Below are 20,393 nucleotides of genomic sequence, written 5' to 3'. Positions count from 1 at the left end.
TCATTCTCATCAAAAGGAAATCTCGGTTTCTGAGCGGCATGAGCAGCACTTCTGAGCACGCTGCTGCTTTATTCTACTGTTTTATTCTGTCTGCCCAGAAATCATGGGTTTGGTGGTGTCAGCTGAAGCCTTTCATCGCTTTTATCTGGAGTGTTTTTCAAACGGGCTGATGCCCTGGGGATGTCTGCTCAGTGATCATATGCCTGCCCTGAGAAAAGACACCAGTTTGCCTTGCTAAGCCTGTGGGAAACACAGGAACGCTGTCCCACGTAGCCTGCCTAGCATCCTCCCCATGCGTTTTGCTTGGTTCTGGAGATGAACCGCCCGCTCAGTGCTGGAATTTTGGCACAAGGGACACGAGGAGAGGGCACGGCCCCTCTGCAGAGCTGGGCATGGCTAGTGGGAGGTGTAGAGCGGTTTGGATTTGGGGGGACGGAGGTGACAGATAGGGTCATTCCTGTGTTGTTTTGCTGAGACATCTCACCCGGCTTGGTGAGCTGTTTGGAGAAAGCCTGGGCACTTGCCAGGCTGAGCTGGGGCAGGTTTGGGAGCCACAAGAGGAGTTACGTAGTGGTTTATTACTGCTGCAGGAAGTATTATTTTGTGGATGATGGTTTTCTGCATGCCGGAGTGCAGAAGTTCTCCACCAGTGTGCTCTGGCACAAAGCGGTGCTGCTCTGAAGGATGTGTAAAACCAAGGTCTTTGCACGCTCCTCTGCACCCTCCGTCCTCCTTCCCCCATTCCCCCATGCAGGCTGCACCCTGTGGTCCCGGGGGTGACGGTAAGCACCTGGCCAAGGCTGCATCCCTTCCTCTGCTCTGTCCTGTACGGGAAGCTTTTGCTAGATAGTCCACTTAAAACAGACCTATACTGGGCAAAATCATCATCAGCCAAACAGCCCTGTGTGAAAACACCCTGCTTAGCAGCCGGTGAGGCACAGCCCTCGTGATGTGCAGGGTGAGGGGGTGGGAAAGCGCAGGAGAGGCACAGGAGCAGCTTTGGCAGCAGCCGCCCACATTGGCCAAAGCTCGGAGGGAGCAGCAGCTAACGCCGAGGGCTGGGACGCAGCAACCTCCCTCTTGCCTTCAACTCAGCCGGGTCCCAGAGCACATGGGCAGTTCCCTGGGCGCATCCTGAAAGCCATGTTTAGCTTGTGAGAGCCACTAAGTCGCTGCTCAGGTTTGCTGAGCGTTGGGGGACAGGCCTCCAGGACCAAGGGGTGGCAGCAGAGTGGCGGCAGCAGCAATGCCGTGGGCACCTGTGAGAAATAACCTCCCTTGTTATTGCCAAACTGGTTGTGGTTGTGGTCCCTTGATGAACTGAAAAGATATTAGGTGTTGATGATGGGGTGCTAATTAAATCAGGATCAATTCACCTGCAAGGAGGCTTGCTCCATTATTTCCTATGCTGCCCTGCTCTGTAGGGATCAGCTGTCCTGGATAGGTCTAGGTCCTGGGGCAAGGGCTGTCTGTGGGTGTGTGGCACCTTGTGTGGTGGCCCTGCTAATGTCCCCTCCTCACTCCTTGCAGGACATACTTGGAGGAGGAGCTGATAAAGGCCCGGAAGAAGCCGAGCCTGAGGAAGGACATGTACCAGAAGATGATCGAGGTGGACCCCGATGCCCCCACTGAGGAGGAGAACGTGCTGCGGGCAGTAACCAAGCCCCGCTACATGCAGTGGAGGGAGACCATCAGCTCGACCGCCACGCTGGGCTTCAGGATCGAGGGGATAAAGGTGAGGCTGCTCCAGGTGTGCAGAGCGGGAACAGCTGCTGGGAGCATTCGGTAACCGAACTCACGCACAGAGGCACACACAGAGCAAGCTGGTGGCGAAACTGTGTCACATCAGGACATCCCCGTTCCTTGCAGCCAAACCTCCCTCATCAGGCACCTGGCCCAGGGCAGCGCTGCTCTTCTGAGAGCACAGCTGAGCTCAGGGCATCAATGCAAGAGGGCAGTTTTAGCTGTAATCTCATTAAATCAGCTGCTTGGTTGATTTCTATGACTGTGAAATGCAAAGTGCAGTCCTCCAACTTCAAGACTCAAATTAATTGTTTGCTTTTGATACTGCTGTGCTGCTAGGCTGAGCCATTAATCCAAGTCCCAGCTTGAAAGCGTGCCGATCTGTGGTTGGAGCTGTGAGTTTAGCTGCAGTTGGTGAGGAGGCTGTATTTACATCCCTGTCCGGAAAAATTCAGCAACTGAGCCCTATGAAATGGGGCGAACACAAGCAGCAGCACTTTCCGCTGGCACCTGCGTGCGTGTGTAACCTGCTGACTGTGCTTGCTCAGAGCTAATGCTCACATTTCTGGAGATACCTGCTGGGATGCTTTTGTGTCCCAGTTAGATGAGCTAGCCCAGGATTTTTTCTCCTGGCAAGCAGACTTTGCGGTGAGAGCGATGTCCCAGCTGGCACTTGAACAGAGTTGGGTCTGTAACCGCAGAGCAGTTGTATTAGTGATAGAAGACTTGCATGAACATTAGCAGTGGCATATGCCTTTTGATGGCCAGCCAACATGAATTAAAGGTAGTATCATGCTTGAGCTAAGAGTTTCATCGTGTGCCTGGGCATGACATGGGCTTGGCAGCCGAGGGGAGCTCAGTCAAGTCATGCCTGCAGTAATTCAGGCTTGGGGCACTGCTGGGGGCCCAGGCAGTAGCTCAGGGCAGCCACTTGCTCTTAGCGGAAACGATGGCTCGATTTCTGCACGTATCTTGATTGGAGCAATTTCCTTCTCTTGATCACAGATCATTTTTCTCCTCTCTAAGTCGGGCAGGATTCTCCCAGAATGCCCGTCAGGGTCTCCATGACCTTAAACTCCTGCACCTCTCCTGACTGGAGATAGCAGCGTCAAAATGATAGAATTAAAACAAATGAAGCTCTTCCCTGAAAAAGCCTTTACAGCAGATTTTGTTGACTTTCCTGGTAGTGTTCCCCTTCACCTCACCGGTCAAACAGCAAACAAATGCAGATGTTAGACCGCGGGTTTCAAAGATGATCAGCAGGAGTGGGTCACTTGGAGCCGCTGCTGATTAGCCACATACCAAACCGCCTGTGGGAAGGGACTTGTCTGTCCCGCTGTGCAGGACAAAGTCCCTGGGCTGTGGGAAGCCCAGCGGAGCATGTTGCACACAGGGAGAAGGGCACCTTCTTCATTCAACTGTTCCACGGCCAGCAGAGGACAGTGCATTTATCTCTAACTCAACCACTCTCAGAAACCCAAGGAGCAGCCCTTGGGCTGAACCCCTTCAAGAGTTTTCTGGCAAGCAACGCAAGGCACCCCTGCCCGTCCCATGCCTCTGCCTGGGATGCTGCTGGTCATGCTCCCCCGCAACAGCTTCCTGCGGTGCCTACACTGGGTCAGGGCACTTGCCTGCTTGTGCAGCTCTTCCCTGATCTCCCCAGCTCTCCCAAAGACCCTTTTCTGCCGTGGGTGCCCGCAAGCGTGCTGTGAGCTGCTCCGGCTCGGGACAACCCTTTGCCTAGTTCCCATTGCTGCTGTTTTGCGTTCCCATTGCTGTTGTTTTGCTGGTGCTTATTATAAAACTGAGGCTATATAAAAAAGGAGTGGGCCAGCTGGGACCAAAGCTCCCATGCACTGTTTCTTCTCCCTGCTTTCTTGCTATAATCGGGAATATCTGTCTATTTATAGTCCAACATGATATATCCTTGGCCTCCAGTGGTGCTTCTCAGCCTGTGATCTGGGGACGTTTAGGGGGCTTTACGGCAAAAGCAGGTCATATGTGAACTGCTTGAAATGAAAAATGTAAAAAACCCCAAATTGTATTCCCGCACAGGCCAAAAAACACTGTGGAGGGAAATAAAAGCCACAAAGGAGTGGTGAGAGTTGCACCTCTGTTTTAGCCGACCATAAGTGAGCTGCTGTGCGACATGAGCAGTGGATTTTTTTCAAAGAGGTGAGGCAGCCCTTTAATTGAAAAATGTTGAGAAGTGCTGGCCTCTAGGAGTAATCCTGCTGCTACTGCTGCTAGGGGCTGACTAATTTGATCAAGGCTCTAATTGCTGTAATTTTCCTTAAGTCCCTCAGCTTCTGGATTATTTGCCCCTAAGCTAAGGCATTAACAGTTCACGCTGGTTCCTGGCTGGCTTTTTTTCCAGCAGGGCTGTAGAGCTGGTCATGCTGTGCCATATCCCTGTATTTGCCCTATTTCTGGGGTCGAGTCTCCGCATTAGGGAAGGAGCCTTCGGTGTCCTGAGCTGCTACTGAGCCCTCAGAGGAAATTTCAGGAAAATATTATTTAATGAGAAGTCTCCCCATGTTTTCCTTCCTGCTGTGGATGCTTCCTTGGGAAGAGAAGGGGTGAATCTGCCCTGCCCCTCACTCATGGCCAGAGGCTGATACAGGAGAGCACCTTGCCATGCAAGAGAAGGGCAGGATTTGGCCCTGGGTGCCAAATGGGCTGGAAGGGGGCACAGAGTAAGGAGGGGAGCAGCAGTAGCCTTCCCTTCGGGACAGCACGGGCAGGTGAGGTGACCAGGCAGCTCGAGGTTGGAAAGGAGGATGGGGACCCTTTCCTGGCCGAGCTCTCGCTTTCCCAAGTGGCCTCGAGGATCCGGTGGTTCTTTAAAATGACAATTTTCCTCTGCAAAAGGAGATAATGACACTCATCTAACTTTCTGGAGGAGCTTAAAACTCTTAGAAACGGTAGCTATTAATAAAATTACCCTGCTAAAAGTAATACAAGTGATCCTTGGTGACCCAGCTGAAGCTTACTGGAGCTCATTGCAAGAAGTTTCGCTCCCGAGCATCTGCTCTGGTCTGAGAGTCACTCACCATTGCCTGCAGGGAGGCCATGGTGGGACGGTATTCCCTGATGCTGGGATGTTTGTGGGGTCCCAGAACCAGCCCTGAAACCTCTCACCTGACCTTCCCAAGACAGGCGGCTCGCGAGCCCCATCCAAGGCCAGACACGGGGCCGGAGGGGGAACCGGCTGATGCAAAGCCTGCCCCAGTGACGCCAGCGCAAACTGGAATCACTGGTGGGGCGGAGGTTGCGATAGCCCTTATCAGCCCCCCTCACATTTCTGCTGTGTGGAAGGCAGCCCCCTCGGGGCTCGGACACCTGTAAATGTCGTGGCAGTTGTCAGCCCCACGGCAGCAGCGTCTGGCTGGGCAAGGAAACGGCGGGAGGGGGGTAATTATGGGAGCAGCATTACGGATAGGCTGTTTGGCTTTCCTGAAGCCTAGATTGCCTTATCTGAACGGCCATCTGTGGTTTTCATTTATTTTTAGGAGCACTTAGAAGTCCATCTCCTTTCTTGGAAGCTTTGTGGAAAGTTGTGCTCTTTACATGTGAAATTAGTGCTGTGGCACTTTGCCAAATTGATATCTATCATCCCCAGGGGAGAGGGTGGGTTGATTTCTGAACGGCCACGTCAGGGCTCCTGTGATGGACGTATAGCGACGTAGCACCCTTCCCCTATACATCGCGCACGTGCCACCAGAGCATCCTCGGCGAGGCCTCCTGCCTGCGCTGCTGCAGCCTGCTGCCTCGCGAGAGACGGCCGAAGGCAGAGAACCTGGCTCTGCTCGGTCCCTCGGCGGGATGGCTGCTACGGCAGGGAGGTCTCCAGCGAGAAGGTGGTCCCTGGCCCCTGCTGAGGCATGCTCTGCCAGCCGTTAGCCTTGCTTTTATACCCTGTGGCAGCATGGTGGTCAGGCTGGGTCCAGGGTGGTTGGAAGCTGGTGCTTCAAACCCTGCGCAAACTGGTTGCACCCCGTGCAAACAAAGCTTTTCCTGGAGACTAAGACCTTTCACACATTGCTTTTGTTATCACCTTAGTTAACATTTGCACAAAACGCAAGCCGGAAGTTGGAAGCGCGCTGTGTGATTCATTCCAAACTGCGCATCAGGTGTGGGTTTGGTGCCAAGCTCACCTTGCCCAGCTGTCCGCAGCCTGAGCGCTCGGCCTTCTCCCGGGCTGGACTGGCCACCATGCCCACGGCCAGCCCAGGGGGAGGCACATGGCCCCATCCCGGGACACTTCCCTGGATGGGTCCCAAGTCCTGCCAGGGCACATAAATCGCCAGGGCAGGTGATTTCATTGTGCTCTCTTCCTTCTCCAGTCTCTACTCTGCTTCTTCATCCTTACTTCATCTTCCCCAGCCCACAGGATGTCTTTTTGGCCTCTGTCCCTTCACTCTATTGTGTGCAAACGAGCTGTCCAGAGAGGTGGGATGGAGCTCTGCAGGCGGAGCTGTGAGCACAAGCACATGTGGTTTAAAATAGCCCCTGTATCCAGGAAGCGAGCTCTGCCTGCCTGACCCGCGGCCGCTCCAGATAATGAAACCTGCTGATCTAAAACTCAGAGCCCCAGTAGGACGGGGGAAATGGGGAGCGACCTACAAAGCTGCCCAGAGGTTTGGCCAGCAGCCTCTGGGTCAGGGCTGCATGCCATCCCTGCAGCAGACCAAGCCATGCCGTCCCTGCAGCGGGCCAAGCACGAATGTGCCTCTGGGGAAGAGGCGGAGGAGAACACGAGGCTGCTCACCGCATCTCGGTGCCAGGCTGCTGCCTTTGAGGGTTTGCTATCCACGGACTAGCAAAGGACTAGTGAGGCAAGACAGCCGTGGGGCTTGCTCGTTGCCTTCATCTCCTTGCTGCAGTGGTTCGTGGAGGACTTTGCATGGAGGGGTTTTTGTGCCTGCTCCTGAGATGCTGTCTCCGTCCACGCTCAGTTTTGTCCTGCCGTGGTTGTGCTCTGCTTTCCTCCCCAAGCAGGGGTGCAGCCTGAGGCTGGTGTCAGGGCCTGCGCTCCGCTACAGCAGTGATGGGAAGCCATTTGGGCACAGTGTGGCCAGAAACGGGTGGTCACCAGCCTCTGTTGGCAGTGAGCGCCAGGTCCGTGAGAGGCAGCTTGTCCACATTGCTGGTGACCTGGGTGAGCGTGTGATGGTGGAGACTTGCCATTTGCATTAGAGGGCAATGCAGCAGAGCTGTGGGATGATTTGGGATGTGCAAGGCAGAGAGCTGCTGCCTCTGCTCATCCCTCCTCCACAGACAGGTCCTTCAGCTGCCAAAAAGGCATGTCCCTGAGTAGGATGCGACCAGCATGGCTGCTGAAACATCAGTCCTGCCCCGGCTCCCTCCCTCCCCATCCTGCTCACCACTCTCCCTTCTTTTCAAGAAAGAGGATGGCACTGTGAACCGGGACTTCAAGAAGACGCGGACAAAGGAACAAGTCATGGAGGCCTTCAGGGAGTTCACCAGAGGAAACCGCAACGTTTTGGTGAGTGGGGGATGCTGGGGGGGCTGCCTGGAGAGGGCTCCTTCTGTGGAGGCTGGCCTCGGCTCCTCAGCTCCCTGCCCTGAGAGGCTGCAGCCTGAGCAATCCCTCTTAAAAAAGCATGAAAAATGGCAAAGAGAAATGCCATCCTGGCGCAAGGGTGAGGGGAGAGCAGCGGAGGGCTGGGAGGGGACATGTTTGCTGCAGCAGCATTGCTTGAGCCAGGTCCGAGGATGCTCAAGGGTTGGCCCCAAAACCTGCTGCGGAGGCACAGCCATGCTCTGCCCCCTCATCCCTGGGGCTGGCGGCAGCCTCTGAGCCTGCTCTTGACCCCAGTATGCGATGGTGGGGGCTCCCACCCTGGCAGAGCGGGCTGCCCCGCACTCGGTCTCGCAGGAAGGGTGGCCAAGGCATCCCCCTGCCTGCGCCAGCCGCCCTTCGCGTGGGCAAGCTGCAGTCGGCATTTCCCAAGTTTCTCTACGTTGCCAGGAGAATAAGAGATGTAGCTGTAAACAATTTACACTAACTGTGTCAAATATCTTATTTGACAAAGCGCTCCCATTTTAAGCTGTACTATATAAAGCCTACAAATGCAAGGCTTCAGCTGGAGTGGCCCTTGGCACTGCCTCCTTCAAACTGGCATGTTTGCTTTGACAAGAGTTACCTAAGGATTATTCCTGGATCTGAAAATTAAGTTGCCTGGCTGCATTTTATCCCCAAAGAGCTCGGAGCACACTCACACCATCGTGCCCTGGCTCTGGATGGGGCTCCTTGGCCAAACCATTGCAATACAGTGACCCCCACATCTCCCCATACAGTCAAAGTGTGAAAACGTAGGTGTATTATAGTGTCCAGATACCTGCTGTGCGTGTTCCTGTGCTTAGTTCTTCTATCTAAACGTCAAAATCAAATTATCAAAGGGGCCCCTGAGAACGTTTAGTGCCTTCCAGCAATTTGCAGGGATGCTTGAACAGGCACGCGGGTCTTGACCTGCATGCTGACTAGTGTGAAAGCCCTTCCACCTGTGGTACCAGCTTTGCAGAAGGGCTGATACGGAGTTACAGAAGTGTCTCACAATGCTTGACTGACTGAGTGATAAAATGACAGATGAGGTGAAGAGCTGACCTATTAAAAAGAGTGCAGGTGAGAGAAAAAAGCAGCCTGGCTGTGCATGCACGGCACAGCACATGCACACTGAATGAGCTGTTCCCTCCTCAGAAGCACCGTGGATGCAGCAGGGAAAGTCTGCAGAAAGCACCGGTTCAGCAAAAGCAAATGCTCTCACTAAGTTTTGGAAGCCACAGGAGCTCACAGGATGCTGTAGAGGCCAAAAGGATAAGCGGATCCCAAAAAAGAGGGGACACCCTGCCAGGGGACAGCTCTGTGGGAGGATGCTGAGCGCAGGGAGGCTGAGGGACACCCCCAGCATCTCTCCATGCAAACATGGTATCATGGAGAGGATGCTAGGAGGGGTGACTTTCCTGTCTGCCCCATGCAGCAGTTTTTATGTAGGCTTCCCGCAGCGCTGATGGCTTGGTTTTTTTCTTTTTTTTTGTAATTCCAGAACAGTTACCTTAACCGGTTGAAGGGTATCCGTGCTACCCTGGAGACATCCCCATTCTTCAAGTGCCATGAGGTAATACTCGTGTTGAAATAGATCTGCCTGGAAATGCGAACAGTTTAATCTCAGCTTGTCCAAGGAGAGAAGAGAAGTCAAAGTCAGAGGCTGTAAAGTTCTACAATTTTGAAGTTATTCTTATATCCGTATTTTCAGACCCCTGTTTATATAATACTTAGGTGGAAATACAGCTGATGACTGGTATAATGTTCATGCATCTGATGTGGGCTCAAATCTACTGAAAACCAATGTTCATACAGATTAAAAGTGATCTAGGAGGAATTTGGGCTGCTTATGGGTTTATATGACTGGGAAAATCCCTAGTGTAAAAGTATAGGGGTTTTCTGGAGAGAAATGCCTGTCTGAATGTGCATCAGGTATCATTTGGCTGCCAGTTGCTCCATGTGATCAAACAAGGCTTCATCGTAGCCATAAATTGCAGATATCCCACAACTGCCTTTGCTGAGCTGGTTAGGGCACCACGGTAAGGACTCTGTGCTTGGAAGGACTTTCCTCCAGAAACGAGGTCCATGGAATCAACATTTTCTACAGTGAAAATTCAGTTCTGGAGGAAAAACAAAGAGGAAGTGCTACATTTTTTGGCCGTTTCAACAGGAATTGGAATGCTCGATAATTTACTTAAATAATTTTATTGATTTTTGCATTGGCAAAGAGTATTCGCTATTGCATCTGCTTAACAAAACATGAGAGCATATGTCCTTGGCACGTGTTGTCTATGGGCATAGGAACCCTTGACTCACAGGGAGCAGAGCCACAGCTCCAAGAGCCCACTGTCCCTCAGCCGGAGCCACATGAGCCACCTCGGCCTTGGCCGCACACGGAGGGTCCTGCTGGGAGCCGGAGGCAGATGGGGCCGTGGCGCCTGATGGCAGGGCCTGTAAGGCAATTGGAAGGGAAATGTTGAAACCAAGGGTTTCAGGTCAGTTCAACATGGGAAGCAAAATGCTCCCTGAAACCAAGTGCCAGGGTTTCGTTTGAAAACACAGAAACAAAACAGCCTTTCAAGGAGGTTTTGAAAGGAGTTTCCACTCCTTAAAAATTAAAAAGCAATAGCTTTGACTTTCCGTCCCACTTCGAGATGAAGCGCAGCAGAAGGTCAGCCAAGCTCTGCATGTCCCTCCGCAGGGCCCTTGCTGGCCTGGGCTCCTCTGAGGAGCTGCAGGAGAATTTGGCGACCCAGGACAGGCAAGCAAAGAACGTCAGCAAAAGGCTTTTCCTTAAAGTTAAAATGCTCTGTCCTGGCCAAGAGAGGGCTATAAGAGCTTAGAAGGAGAAGAGCTAAAGATAAGCATTTCTGGGAAATAATACATATCTCTGGACCTTGGATATTTTCCCAATGTGCTGGAGGAGGAGGTCTCCTCAAAAATGTAAATTCATAATAGCTTTTGCAAACAGTACATGCTTCCCATTCAAAACCCTCATCTAAAGGCAAACCTTAAACTAAACCCTGCTGATAGCACAGACGTGGGAGTCCCCGGTAACTTTTAGTGCTGCTGTCTTGGAGGGCTGACACCAGCTGGATGCCCCTAGAGCTGTGTTCCTCTGCATATCTGCACAGCTTGTGGGGTGCTCCTGGCTCTCAGCACACTGTGTCCTGTCTGCTAACAGCCATTGCACTCTGGTCACCAAGGTTCCTATTTGTGATACAAGGGCAAGCGAGTTCATAATCCACCAATTCGTGCACATTGGACGTAATTTGGAAAGCAATCTTCATTTGGGACAGCTCTGAAGCACGCCCGGTGGTGCTCTTCTGCAGTACTGCCTGCTAAAATCTTCTGACTGGAGGAGCAGATTCAGCAGAAGAGCTTGATGGTGAATGACCTGACACCGATACGTGTTCCCCAAGTATTGGGAAGCCACAGTGGAGCTGCTGCTGGGCAGCAGCCTGGCTGGAACTGCGAGCCGGAACGGGCCAGGGGGCTGAGCTGGAGGCACCCACCTGCTGAGCATCTCTCTGCTCCGTGGGTGGTGAGCATTGGGCTCGTGGGGTCCCATCCCGCTGTGACAGGCCTTGAGACTTCTGCTGTCAGAGGTGATGTGCTTCACCTTCCCACATGCACCCATGGGCTTCCCCGGGCTCGCCCAGGCCAATACTTGCTGCAGGATTTTCCCAAAGGCCGATCAGGATATGAAAGAGCCCTTCGAAGCCGATGTAGCCAAGTGAACTCATGGGAAAGGAAATTAATGTACATGCACCTCTGTAACTTGCATCCTCAGAGCCCTGTGAAAGCCAGGAGAATATTCCAGGGGGAATCTGGGTGCAACTGGATGGTGTTTTAGGCAGGAGACAGCACATTCCAAGTAATTTGTACGTGGGGCGTAGCCATCCCTGTGGTGATGTCTGCAGGGCTGGTGAGTGTGAATAGCACAAGCCGCTCACAAAGAACTGGCCTTGGAAAAAAATCCCCACCTGAAGGCTGAGACAGTTCATCTCATTCCTTCCCTGGGGACCTTGACTCAGTTTCCAAAATGACATATCTGTCTTTCATGCCCGTGTTTTTCTGATCCTCTCCTTCTGCCAAGAGCTGGGTAAGAGTAAATCAGCTTGTCTGAATACCCGATTTGCATGTGCAAACACAGCCAGCAACCCAGAGCTTGCTTTTGCTCATGCAAAATCTCAGCATCACCTCTTGCAAGTGCAGCCTGAGACAAGGTGTCTGAAAGCCCTGAAGCTGTCTGAGAATGAGCAATAGGAGCACCACTAACTGGTCTCTCCTCTCCACAGGTAATCGGGAGCTCCCTCCTCTTCATTCACGACAAGAAGGAACAGGCCAAAGTCTGGATGATTGACTTTGGGAAAACCACCCCGCTGCCGGAGGGACAAGTTCTCCAGCACAACGTGCCCTGGGTGGAAGGGAACAGAGAGGATGGCTACCTCTGGGGGCTGGACAACCTCATTCAGATCCTGACAGAGTTGTCCCAGAGCGAAGACTTGCATTAAAGCCGCGCGTCTGACTCTGCCACTACCCCCAACCTGCCCCGACTGACTCTTCTGAACTGCACTACAAGACACTTTCCAGCCCTCGCCCTTCCCATTTGAAAGCTATACTCTCCCTATTTAATGTGGTTTTGTTGTGTTTTTTTTAGGTTGTCTTGGGTTTTTTTTTCCCCCTCTCCATGTAAATAGAGAACTAACCTGCCGGAACAACAGCTGAACTTGAAACCTTGGCTTCGCAAAGTTGGTGGGAGCAGGCGGCCGTGCCAGCCAGGAGCAGCCCGGAGGGGTTGCTTAGGCAAGCGCGTGCTTTGCCTATCGCGCTTTTGTTCTCTTGCGCGGCCTGATTTTAAGAGGGCCTTTAAGAGGGCTGGCAGAGGAAGGAGCCTCTCCCTGCGCGGGGATCGGTAGCCTCATCCCGAAAACACTCAGTGGCCGTGCCCAGGACCCTCTGGCAGCCAGGGTGCATGAGCGAGGCCTGGAGACAACGAAGGATACTGGGGTGGGAGCCCTTTAATTGTCTTTGCCAGCACCTTTCAACCTAGGGACCTGGCTGGGCCGAGTCCTTAACTGATGCTAGAAGGGCAGATTTGGGTTTTTCTTTGTGTTCAAGACATCCCGTAGAGGTTGCTCAGTTATTTTCAGGTGGCACTGGATGGCGAGGGTTTCCCTCCTGCTGCGGGGCCACGTGGTCAGGCACAGGTATTTACCGTGGCCAGGTGCTTCCCACCCACGTGCCCATTGCTGGGTGCACTGGCGTGGTAGGTAACACTTCGAGCTCCTCTCTAGAGACCCAGCTCCCCTGCTAGGAGCTGCTTCCAGCCCTCCTTAGCTGGGGTCTCCAGCCCTCCATGGTGAATAAAGACTTTGGGCAGGGCTGGGGGAGAGAAAAATAGCTTGTAAGGGACTACTATGAAACCTAAAGTAGCCATCCAGGTTGATCAGTCTTTTTTTGGCAGCAGCCGAGCACATGCTTAGGGGTAGTGCCGCCAATGCCCGCACCTGGCCCAGGGCAAGCCTCCCGCCTGGAGCATCTCTCTAATTTTTATCAGCGGCAGGCGAAGGGTTACAGCAGCAAAGCAGCGCTCGAGGTGGCCGGGTTAGTCGTCTTTGGCGAAGCAGAGTTGGGGTCAGGCATCCCCGTGCCTTCCCTTTTTTTCCGCAGAGCTGGCCAACTCTGCCGCTGCTCTTCGGCGCTGGCTTCCCAGCCTGCTTGGGCTGCGCATACGGCTTCTGCGCTCCCGCTCCTGCGAAAACACCCAGTTCCCTATTTAGGGCGGAGGCTATTTTTTAACTTCCTGGAACATTGGAACTAAGCGGCTTGCTCGCAGCAGAGCTGGCTCACTAAAAGGTCAGTGATCGAAAGGACAGTGGGGAGGGGAGGCTGCCGGGCAAGCTGGGGAGTCCCTCGCGTTGAGGACAGAAGGACCGTGCGGTGCTGGAGGTGGTGCAGGAGCTCGACAGCTGCAAATCCCTCACCCTTTCCATCCCCAAACCCACCGTCTCATCTCGCTCCTGAGGAGTGGTGCTCCAGAGCCCCTCTGCCATCATTCGCTGGGTCCAGCATCCTCGGTGGGAGAGGTCTTCTCCTGGCAGCAATAAGGAGGAGGAGTTGGCCGTTGAGCCGTCTGCAGCCGTGCCGCAGCCTCTTTCCCGAGGACTGAAGTCTCCTAAGGTTTTTCTCAGTTCGTATCTCACCAGACAGGTGTCTTTAGCTCATCCGATGCCATTGTAAATGGTTGCACTGTTTTAGCTCTTTGCCAGGCTTTCTAGAATAGCCCATGTGGAAGTGCCTTATAGACTTGCCTCTGTTCCATTATTGTCATGGAAAAGGTTGGGTTTTTTTAAGTTATATTTATTTTCATCCCATTTTAATTGCACAAAACACTAAAACTTAATGCATGGAATCCCTCTTTTTTTTTTTTTTTTACTTAAACTGTGTTTTTAGTTTTTAAACCATCCCTTTTCCAGCTTTGGAGAAAGGGTGTGAACAGATATGCATAGGTATGTACCAGTTATCGCTGTACTTTAGCTTCAAGCTGCTCTTATATATGTATATTATTTTTTAAGCTTGTTTATAAACCAGATTCCTCGCTCTGTGGCTTCAGAAGAAGCAGACTGTTCCTCTCAGATGTCTTATGCCTTTCTGGAGGCTGGAACGGTTGCTGTGAGGGATTTTCCCTGCTCCCACCTCCCCTCTCGGTCATTGGTAATACAGAGAAAAATCCGAACCCGTCTGAAACACCAACGCACAGTGCCTGTAAAAAAATACTGTAACTTTGCAAATAAAGGCATACAGGAAGCATTTGCCTGGTCTACGGTGCGTGTCCGCCCTGCGCAGCTTGCAGCAGCCTGGGAACAAGCCAGGAGCCGGCTTTCGTGTCCGTGATGATCTGGGGGGGGGATCAGGCTCCGGCTTTGGTTACCCTAGCACACGCTGGGAGCAGTGCTGCGTAGAAGCAAGAGTAGGGAAGGACCCTGTGCCGGGGACAGACCCTGACAAAGGGGAACTGGCTTTGCAGAGAGCAGGGCAGGGTGGGAGCAGAGCCGGGGCTGTGGGCGGCTCCAGGCTGGGTGGGGGGCACCCCCGGGAGAGACCTGAGCTTCTCCATCCCCCTTCTGCAGGGAAGCCCACCAAAGGCAGCCCCACAGCAGGAATTTTTTTTCGGTCTTTATGTTTTTGGCTATCACTACGTTGCGGCTCGAGCGGAGCGGTTTCCTAGTGCCACCCTGCGATTTCTGCGCTCAAGGATATCAAAGCACCCAGGGGCGTCAGAGCTGCCTGGCACAGCCTTGCGCTTCCCCCGCTCCTCTCCCGCTCAGCCACACCACGAGCAGTGCTGGAGGCAGTGCTTGGGACCAAAGGCCACAAAACCAAACCTAGATTGGTTTTGCACTGAAGGAGAAGTCAGGTTGTAGAGCCTGAAGGCAGCTCCGGTCCCTCCTGGTTGTCCATGCAAGCGCGGGACAGCAGGAGCCTGTCCTGGGACAGATGTGGCCGAGGGGGGCAGGTGGGCTGCCCCGTAAGGAAAGTCAGATTTAACACCCCGTGCACAGACCCCCAGGAGCAGCCCGGCCTGGGGACCGGTACCTGCAGCATCTCCGCTGCTCGCCACGGCACCTCTAAAACAAACTACAAGAAAAACCCAGTGTGGACTTTGCTTAAAGACTAGAAACCTCTTGCTATGAGAAAGAACCGGTAGTATTACCAGTACAAATATTATTTATTTTTATTATATTATTATTATTTATTACAAATAAACAAGAGGAGTTAGAGATGTGTGCACGCCTGCAGGGCTACGATCTTTTTGGCATCATGGAGACATGGTGCGATGGCTCCTATGACGGGAGCGTTGGAATGGAAGGATACAGGCTCTTTAGGAAGGACAGGCGGGGGAGACGAGGAGGGGGTGTCACCCTCTGTGTCAATGACCAGCTGGAGTGCATGGAGCTCTGCCTGGGGATGGATGAGGAGCTCACCAAGAGCTTATGGGTCAAGATTAAAGGGACAAGTAGCATTATAGGGGGGTCTGCTACAGGCCACCCAACCAGGAAGACCAAGTGGATGAGGCCCTCTATAGACAGATAGGAGCAGCCTCATGTTCACAAGCCCTGCTCCTCATAGGGGACTTCAACGACCCTGATATCTGTTGGAGGGACAACACAGCAGGGCATAAGCAATCCAGGAGGTTCCTGGAATGCGTTGATGATAACTTCCTTCTCCAAGTGATAGAGGAGCCAACAAGGAGAGGTGCTATGCTGGACCTCGTTCTCACCAACAAGGAGGGGCTGGTGAGGAATGTGAAGCTCAAGGGCAGCCTTGGTCGCAGTGACCATGAAATGGTGGAGTTCAAGATCCTTAGGGCACCAAGGAGGGCGCACAGCAAGCTCCCTACCCTGGACTTCAGGAGAGCAGACTTTAGCCTCTTCAGGGATCTGCTTGGTAGTGCCATGGGATAAAGCCCTGGAGGGAAGAGGGGCCCAAGAAAGCTGGGTAATATTCAAGGATCACCTCCTCCAAGCTCAGGAGGGATGCATCCCAACAAAGAGGAAGTCAGGCGAAAATGCCAGGAGGCCTGCATGGATGAACAAGGAGCTCCTGGACAAACTCAAACACAAAAGGAAGCCTACAGAGGGTGGAAGCAAGGACAGGTAGCCTGGGAGGAATACAGAGAAATTGTCCGAGCAGCCAGAGATCACGTTGAGAAAGCTAACGCCCTGATAGAATTAAATCTGGTCAGGGTCATCAAGGGCAGCAAGAAAAGCTTCTATAGGTACATTGGTGATAAAAGGAAGACTAGGGAAAATGTGGGCCCTCTCCAGAGGGAAACGGGAGACCTGGTTACCTGGGATATGGAGAAGGCTGAGGTACTCAATGACTTTTTTGCTTGACTTCACCAGCAAGTGCTCAAGCCACACTGCCCAAGTCGCAGAAGGCAAAGGCAGAAACTGGGAGAATGAAGAACCACTCACTGTAGGAGAAGATCAGGTTTGAGACCATCTAAGGAACCTGAACGTGCACATAGTCCATGGGACCTGATGAGATGCATCTGCGGGTCCTGAGGGAACTGGTGGATGAAGTTGCTAAGCCCCTATCTACCATATTTGAGAAGTCGTGGCAGTCTGATGAAGTTCCCACTGACTGGAAAAGGGGAAACATAACCCCCATTTTTAAAAAGGGAAAATGAAAGACCCGGGGAACTACAGGCCAGTCAGTCTCACCTCTGTGCCCAGCAAGATCATGGATCAGATCCTCCTGGAAACTATGCTAAGGCAAATGGAAAATAAGGAGGTGATTGGTGACAGCCAACATGGCTTCACTAAGGGAAAATCATGACTAACAAATTTGGTGGCCTTCTATGACAGGGTTACAGTGTTGGTGGATAAGGGGAGAGCAACTGACGTCATCTACCTGGCCTTGTGCAAAGCATTTGACACTGTCCCGCATGACATCCTTGTCTCTAAATTGGAGAGATGTGGATTTGACGGATGGACCACTCAGTGGATAAGGAATTGGCCGGATGGTTGCCTTCAAAGAGTTGCTCGATGTCCAAGTGGAGACCAGTGATGAGTGGCGTTCCCCAGGGGTTGGTATTGGGACCGGCGCTGTTTAACATCTTTGTCGGCAACATGGACAGTGGGATTGAGTGCACCCTCAAGTTTGCCGACGACAACAAGCTGTGTGGTGCGGTTGACACGTTGGAGGGAAGGGGCACCATCCCCAGGGACCTTGACGGGCTTGAGAGGTGGGCCCATGCGAATCTCATGAAGTTCAACAAGGTCAAGTGCAAGGGCTTGCACATGGGTCGGGGCAATCCCAAGCACAAATACAGGCTGGGCGGAGAATGGATTGAGAGCAGCCCTGAGGAGAAGGATTTGGGTGTGTTGGTTGATGAGAAGCTCACCATGACCCAGCAATGTGCGCTTGCAGCCCAGAAGGCCAACCGTATCCTGGGCTGCATCAAAAGAAGCGTGGCCAGCAGGTCGAGGGAGGCTATTCTCCCCCTCCACTCCACTCTCATGAGACCCCATCTGGAGTACTGCGTCCAGCTCTGGGGCCCCCAACATAAGAAGGACATGGAGCTGTTGGAGCGGGTCCAGAGGAGGGCCACAAAAATGATCAAAGGGATGGAACACCTCTCCTATGAAGACAGGCTGAGAGAGTTGGGGTTGTTCAGCCTGGAGAAGAGAAGGCTCCGGGGAGACCTTATTGCAGCATTCCAGTACCTGAAGGGGCCTACAAGAAAGCTGGAGAGGGACTTTTTACAAGGGCATGTAGTGATAGGACAAGGGGCAATGGCTTTAAACTGAAAGAGGGTAGATTTAGATAAGATAGAAGGAAGAAATTCTTCACTCTGAGGGTGGTGAGGCACTGGAACAGGTTGCCCAGAGAAGTTGTGGATGCCCCATCCCTGGAAGTGTTCAAGGCCAGGTTGGATGGGGCTTTGACCAACTTGGTCTAGTGGAAGGTGTCCCTGCCCATGGCAGGGGGTTGGAACTGGATGATCTTTAAGGTCCCTTCCAACCCAAACCATTCTATGATTCTATGATTCTATTATAGATGTGAGGCTGCTATACGTGCACCTAGCAGTCTCTCGTGGGCTGTGAGAAAGGCGTACCTGGTTCCTGTCTGGCTGGCTTGCACACTCCTGCAGCACCATTACCGGCAGCTGATGTTTTACTTATAGCTCCAGTTCCTGGGGGCCACTGAGAATCTCATCAGTATGTGATTCCTCTTCCTACCTGTGGAGGAAAACAAAAGCCTCCAAAACTTACTCAGCTGTACCCTGGCAATGCAAAACCAGAAGGTAAAGAATAAGAACGTCAACTCTGTTCTGTAAAAAACTCTCTTGAGAGTTAAAGAAACACCAGGACATTGTGGCAGAGAGGGGAAGGGAATAAGTCAGGGAAAAAAAACCCTCATGACTGAGTGCTGGCATCTGCTGACGCTGAGGTTTATGCACTGGTTTGGAAAGGAGCAGGCCCCAGTGCCGAGCTGGGGCTGCTGGCACACACCACAGCAAGAGCCCTGCTTGCCCCCCTGCCTGGCTTTGCTGCACCCCCAAAGCAAAGCCCCGAGCTCCCTGCCCCTTCAGGGATTAATAAGCTAAATGATTAACTAACTCAGTGTGGAGAAGAGAGACCAGCCCTGACAATAATGCAACAAAGAAAACTTTAGACGTTGCTGAGGCTTCCACTGTTACAGCACGGCTTCCCAGCACCTCCAGCAGTGCCACAGGGGTACAGGCAGCCTGCTCAGGCTGTAGGTGGGGAGGGGCAACTGATTCTCTTCTTAATTATCTAACTATGTACTACTTGCAAGAACGAACCTCCTATAAACAAGTTATTATTTATATAACCTCTGAAAATGCGGGACTTTGCTGTGGTGGTTGATAGGGGTCCGATGCTCATGTGGTGTGAGCTGTTAGTGGCTGGTGTGGTTTTGGGGGTCTCTGGGAAGCCCCTCAAGAGGTGTTTTGCCCCTGCCATGGGTGATGCAGGGCAGTGCTACTGCCTGCCCCCCCCAGCCAGAGCCCCTGCCCCAGGAAAGGGCTGGAGGGAGTTGCGGTGCCTGAGCAATGAGACCTCAAAAGGAGGGTCTTAATTGCTTAAATAAATTACTTTAGATGCTGCCAGTTAAATAGCGCTGGCCATAAATGAAGGTGTGGGGAGAATCTGGGTTGTGCCAGGGAGGGTTTGTTGGGTTTTTTCTTTTAAGGCTGAGGTGGGGAGCAATGAAATGCTGCACCTTTGGGGTTGGTAATGCCACCAAGGGGCTTTTCCCTGTGGAGAGCCCTCGCTGCTGTCCCTGGGGGCAAGGTGAGTCTGGCAGCTCGGAATGGGGCAGCAGCCCCTTTGGGCTTCACGCAGGGCCCTGTCCCCCTGCAGCTCTGCCGTGGGTGCTGGGTGCGGCTGGGGAGGGAAGGGGGAGCGAGAGGGAGCTGCCGGGGTGGGAGAGCACCTGCCTTTGCCTCGCACCCCACGGGCCTGGGTGCTGTGGCGGGGGTGGCTTTGCAGGGGGGTGCCAGCGAGGCCAAATAGCATCTGGGGGGCTGAGCAGCCCGGGGGTGCCCTTCACCCGAGCCGCTGTCCCTCGGGGATGTGCTGACAGCTCCAGGTCCCGGCTGGACTGGAAATAAGGAATAAGGATAAGGTGGGTGCTGGTGCCCCGCTGGGGGGGAGGGGCTGTGCACCCTCCAGGTCTGGGCGGGGAGGGCTCGCCTTGGGTTTTACCCCCCAGAGGGGCTGCGCTCAGGCTGCTCCTTTCCGCCGTACCTTAAAACCGCGGCCCGCTCCCTTTGCCGCGGCCCCGCGTCGGGTGGAACCGGGCTCGGTGGAAGCGGCGGCCCGGGCCGGGGCTGCCCGGCGCTTCCCCCGGAGGCCGGGAGGTGGCAATGCTCCCCCGGCGGCGGGCTGCAGCCGGGGCCGGGCAGCGGGAGAGGGCGGAAGGGCCGGGGCCCGGCCCAGCGGCTGGGCCCTGCGTTTCCCCGCGGAAGGGGGCCTGCGTCCCGGGGCTTGTCTGGGATGCTCTGCCCGCCCCCGCCTGGTCCCCGGGCGCGGCTGGTTTGGGACTTGCCCCCCACCCCCTGGCGGTTCTGGGGCTCGTCCCCCGGCAGCGTTCGCACTGGGGGCTGGGGGGCATCACTGAAATGAATAAAACCCCTTCCCACCAAGCGGCTCCTTCGGGGATCCCCGCTGGAGCAGGGGCATGAAGACCCTTCATGCTGCCCGCATCCTATTTCTGGGTAGAAACTCCTGTTTCTGGGAGTAGGGGACTGGGGAAACGCATCTCCCCTCGCTGAGCCAGTCCTGGGCTGGAGCCCTCTGCCAGCCCCAGCACCCTGTGCCCCTGAGGGCCAGCTTTCTGACTTACAGCCCCTCGTCTCGCTTGGGTCTGCGCTTTGTTCTCTTCCCTGGCCTTAAAAAATACAAATTTGTTCTTTGCTATTGTGACATGTAAAAAAGAAAAAAGGAAAAAAACAACCTGCAAATGGGGAAGGCAGGCAGGGCCCCCGCTGTAGTATCTGTCAGTTTGGTTTGTGCTTTTCCTGCATGGTTTTAAGTCCATG

General features: G+C 53.6%; 1 protein-coding gene across 1 annotated transcript in view; it reads left to right on the top strand.

Moving 5' to 3' along the window:
• Nucleotides 1-14,121, top strand: part of ITPKB (inositol-trisphosphate 3-kinase B) — a 70,731-nt gene extending 56,610 nt beyond the window's left edge. Inside the window, exons 5-8 of the mRNA XM_072857052.1 lie at nucleotides 1,531-1,735; nucleotides 7,151-7,252; nucleotides 8,814-8,885; nucleotides 11,614-14,121. Coding sequence (XP_072713153.1) covers nucleotides 1,531-1,735; nucleotides 7,151-7,252; nucleotides 8,814-8,885; nucleotides 11,614-11,829 — 595 coding nt within the window. The 3' untranslated portion in view covers nucleotides 11,830-14,121. The remainder of the gene's footprint in view (nucleotides 1-1,530; nucleotides 1,736-7,150; nucleotides 7,253-8,813; nucleotides 8,886-11,613) is intronic.
• The last annotated feature ends 6,272 nt before the right edge of the window (nucleotides 14,122-20,393 follow it).

The sequence above is a fragment of the Ciconia boyciana genome, chromosome 3 (genome assembly GCF_034638445.1).
Source record: "Ciconia boyciana chromosome 3, ASM3463844v1, whole genome shotgun sequence".
NCBI classification, from domain to species: domain Eukaryota; kingdom Metazoa; phylum Chordata; class Aves; order Ciconiiformes; family Ciconiidae; genus Ciconia; species Ciconia boyciana.
The sequence above is the reverse complement of the archived record's forward strand: the minus strand, read 5'-3'. Positions and strand labels throughout refer to the sequence as shown.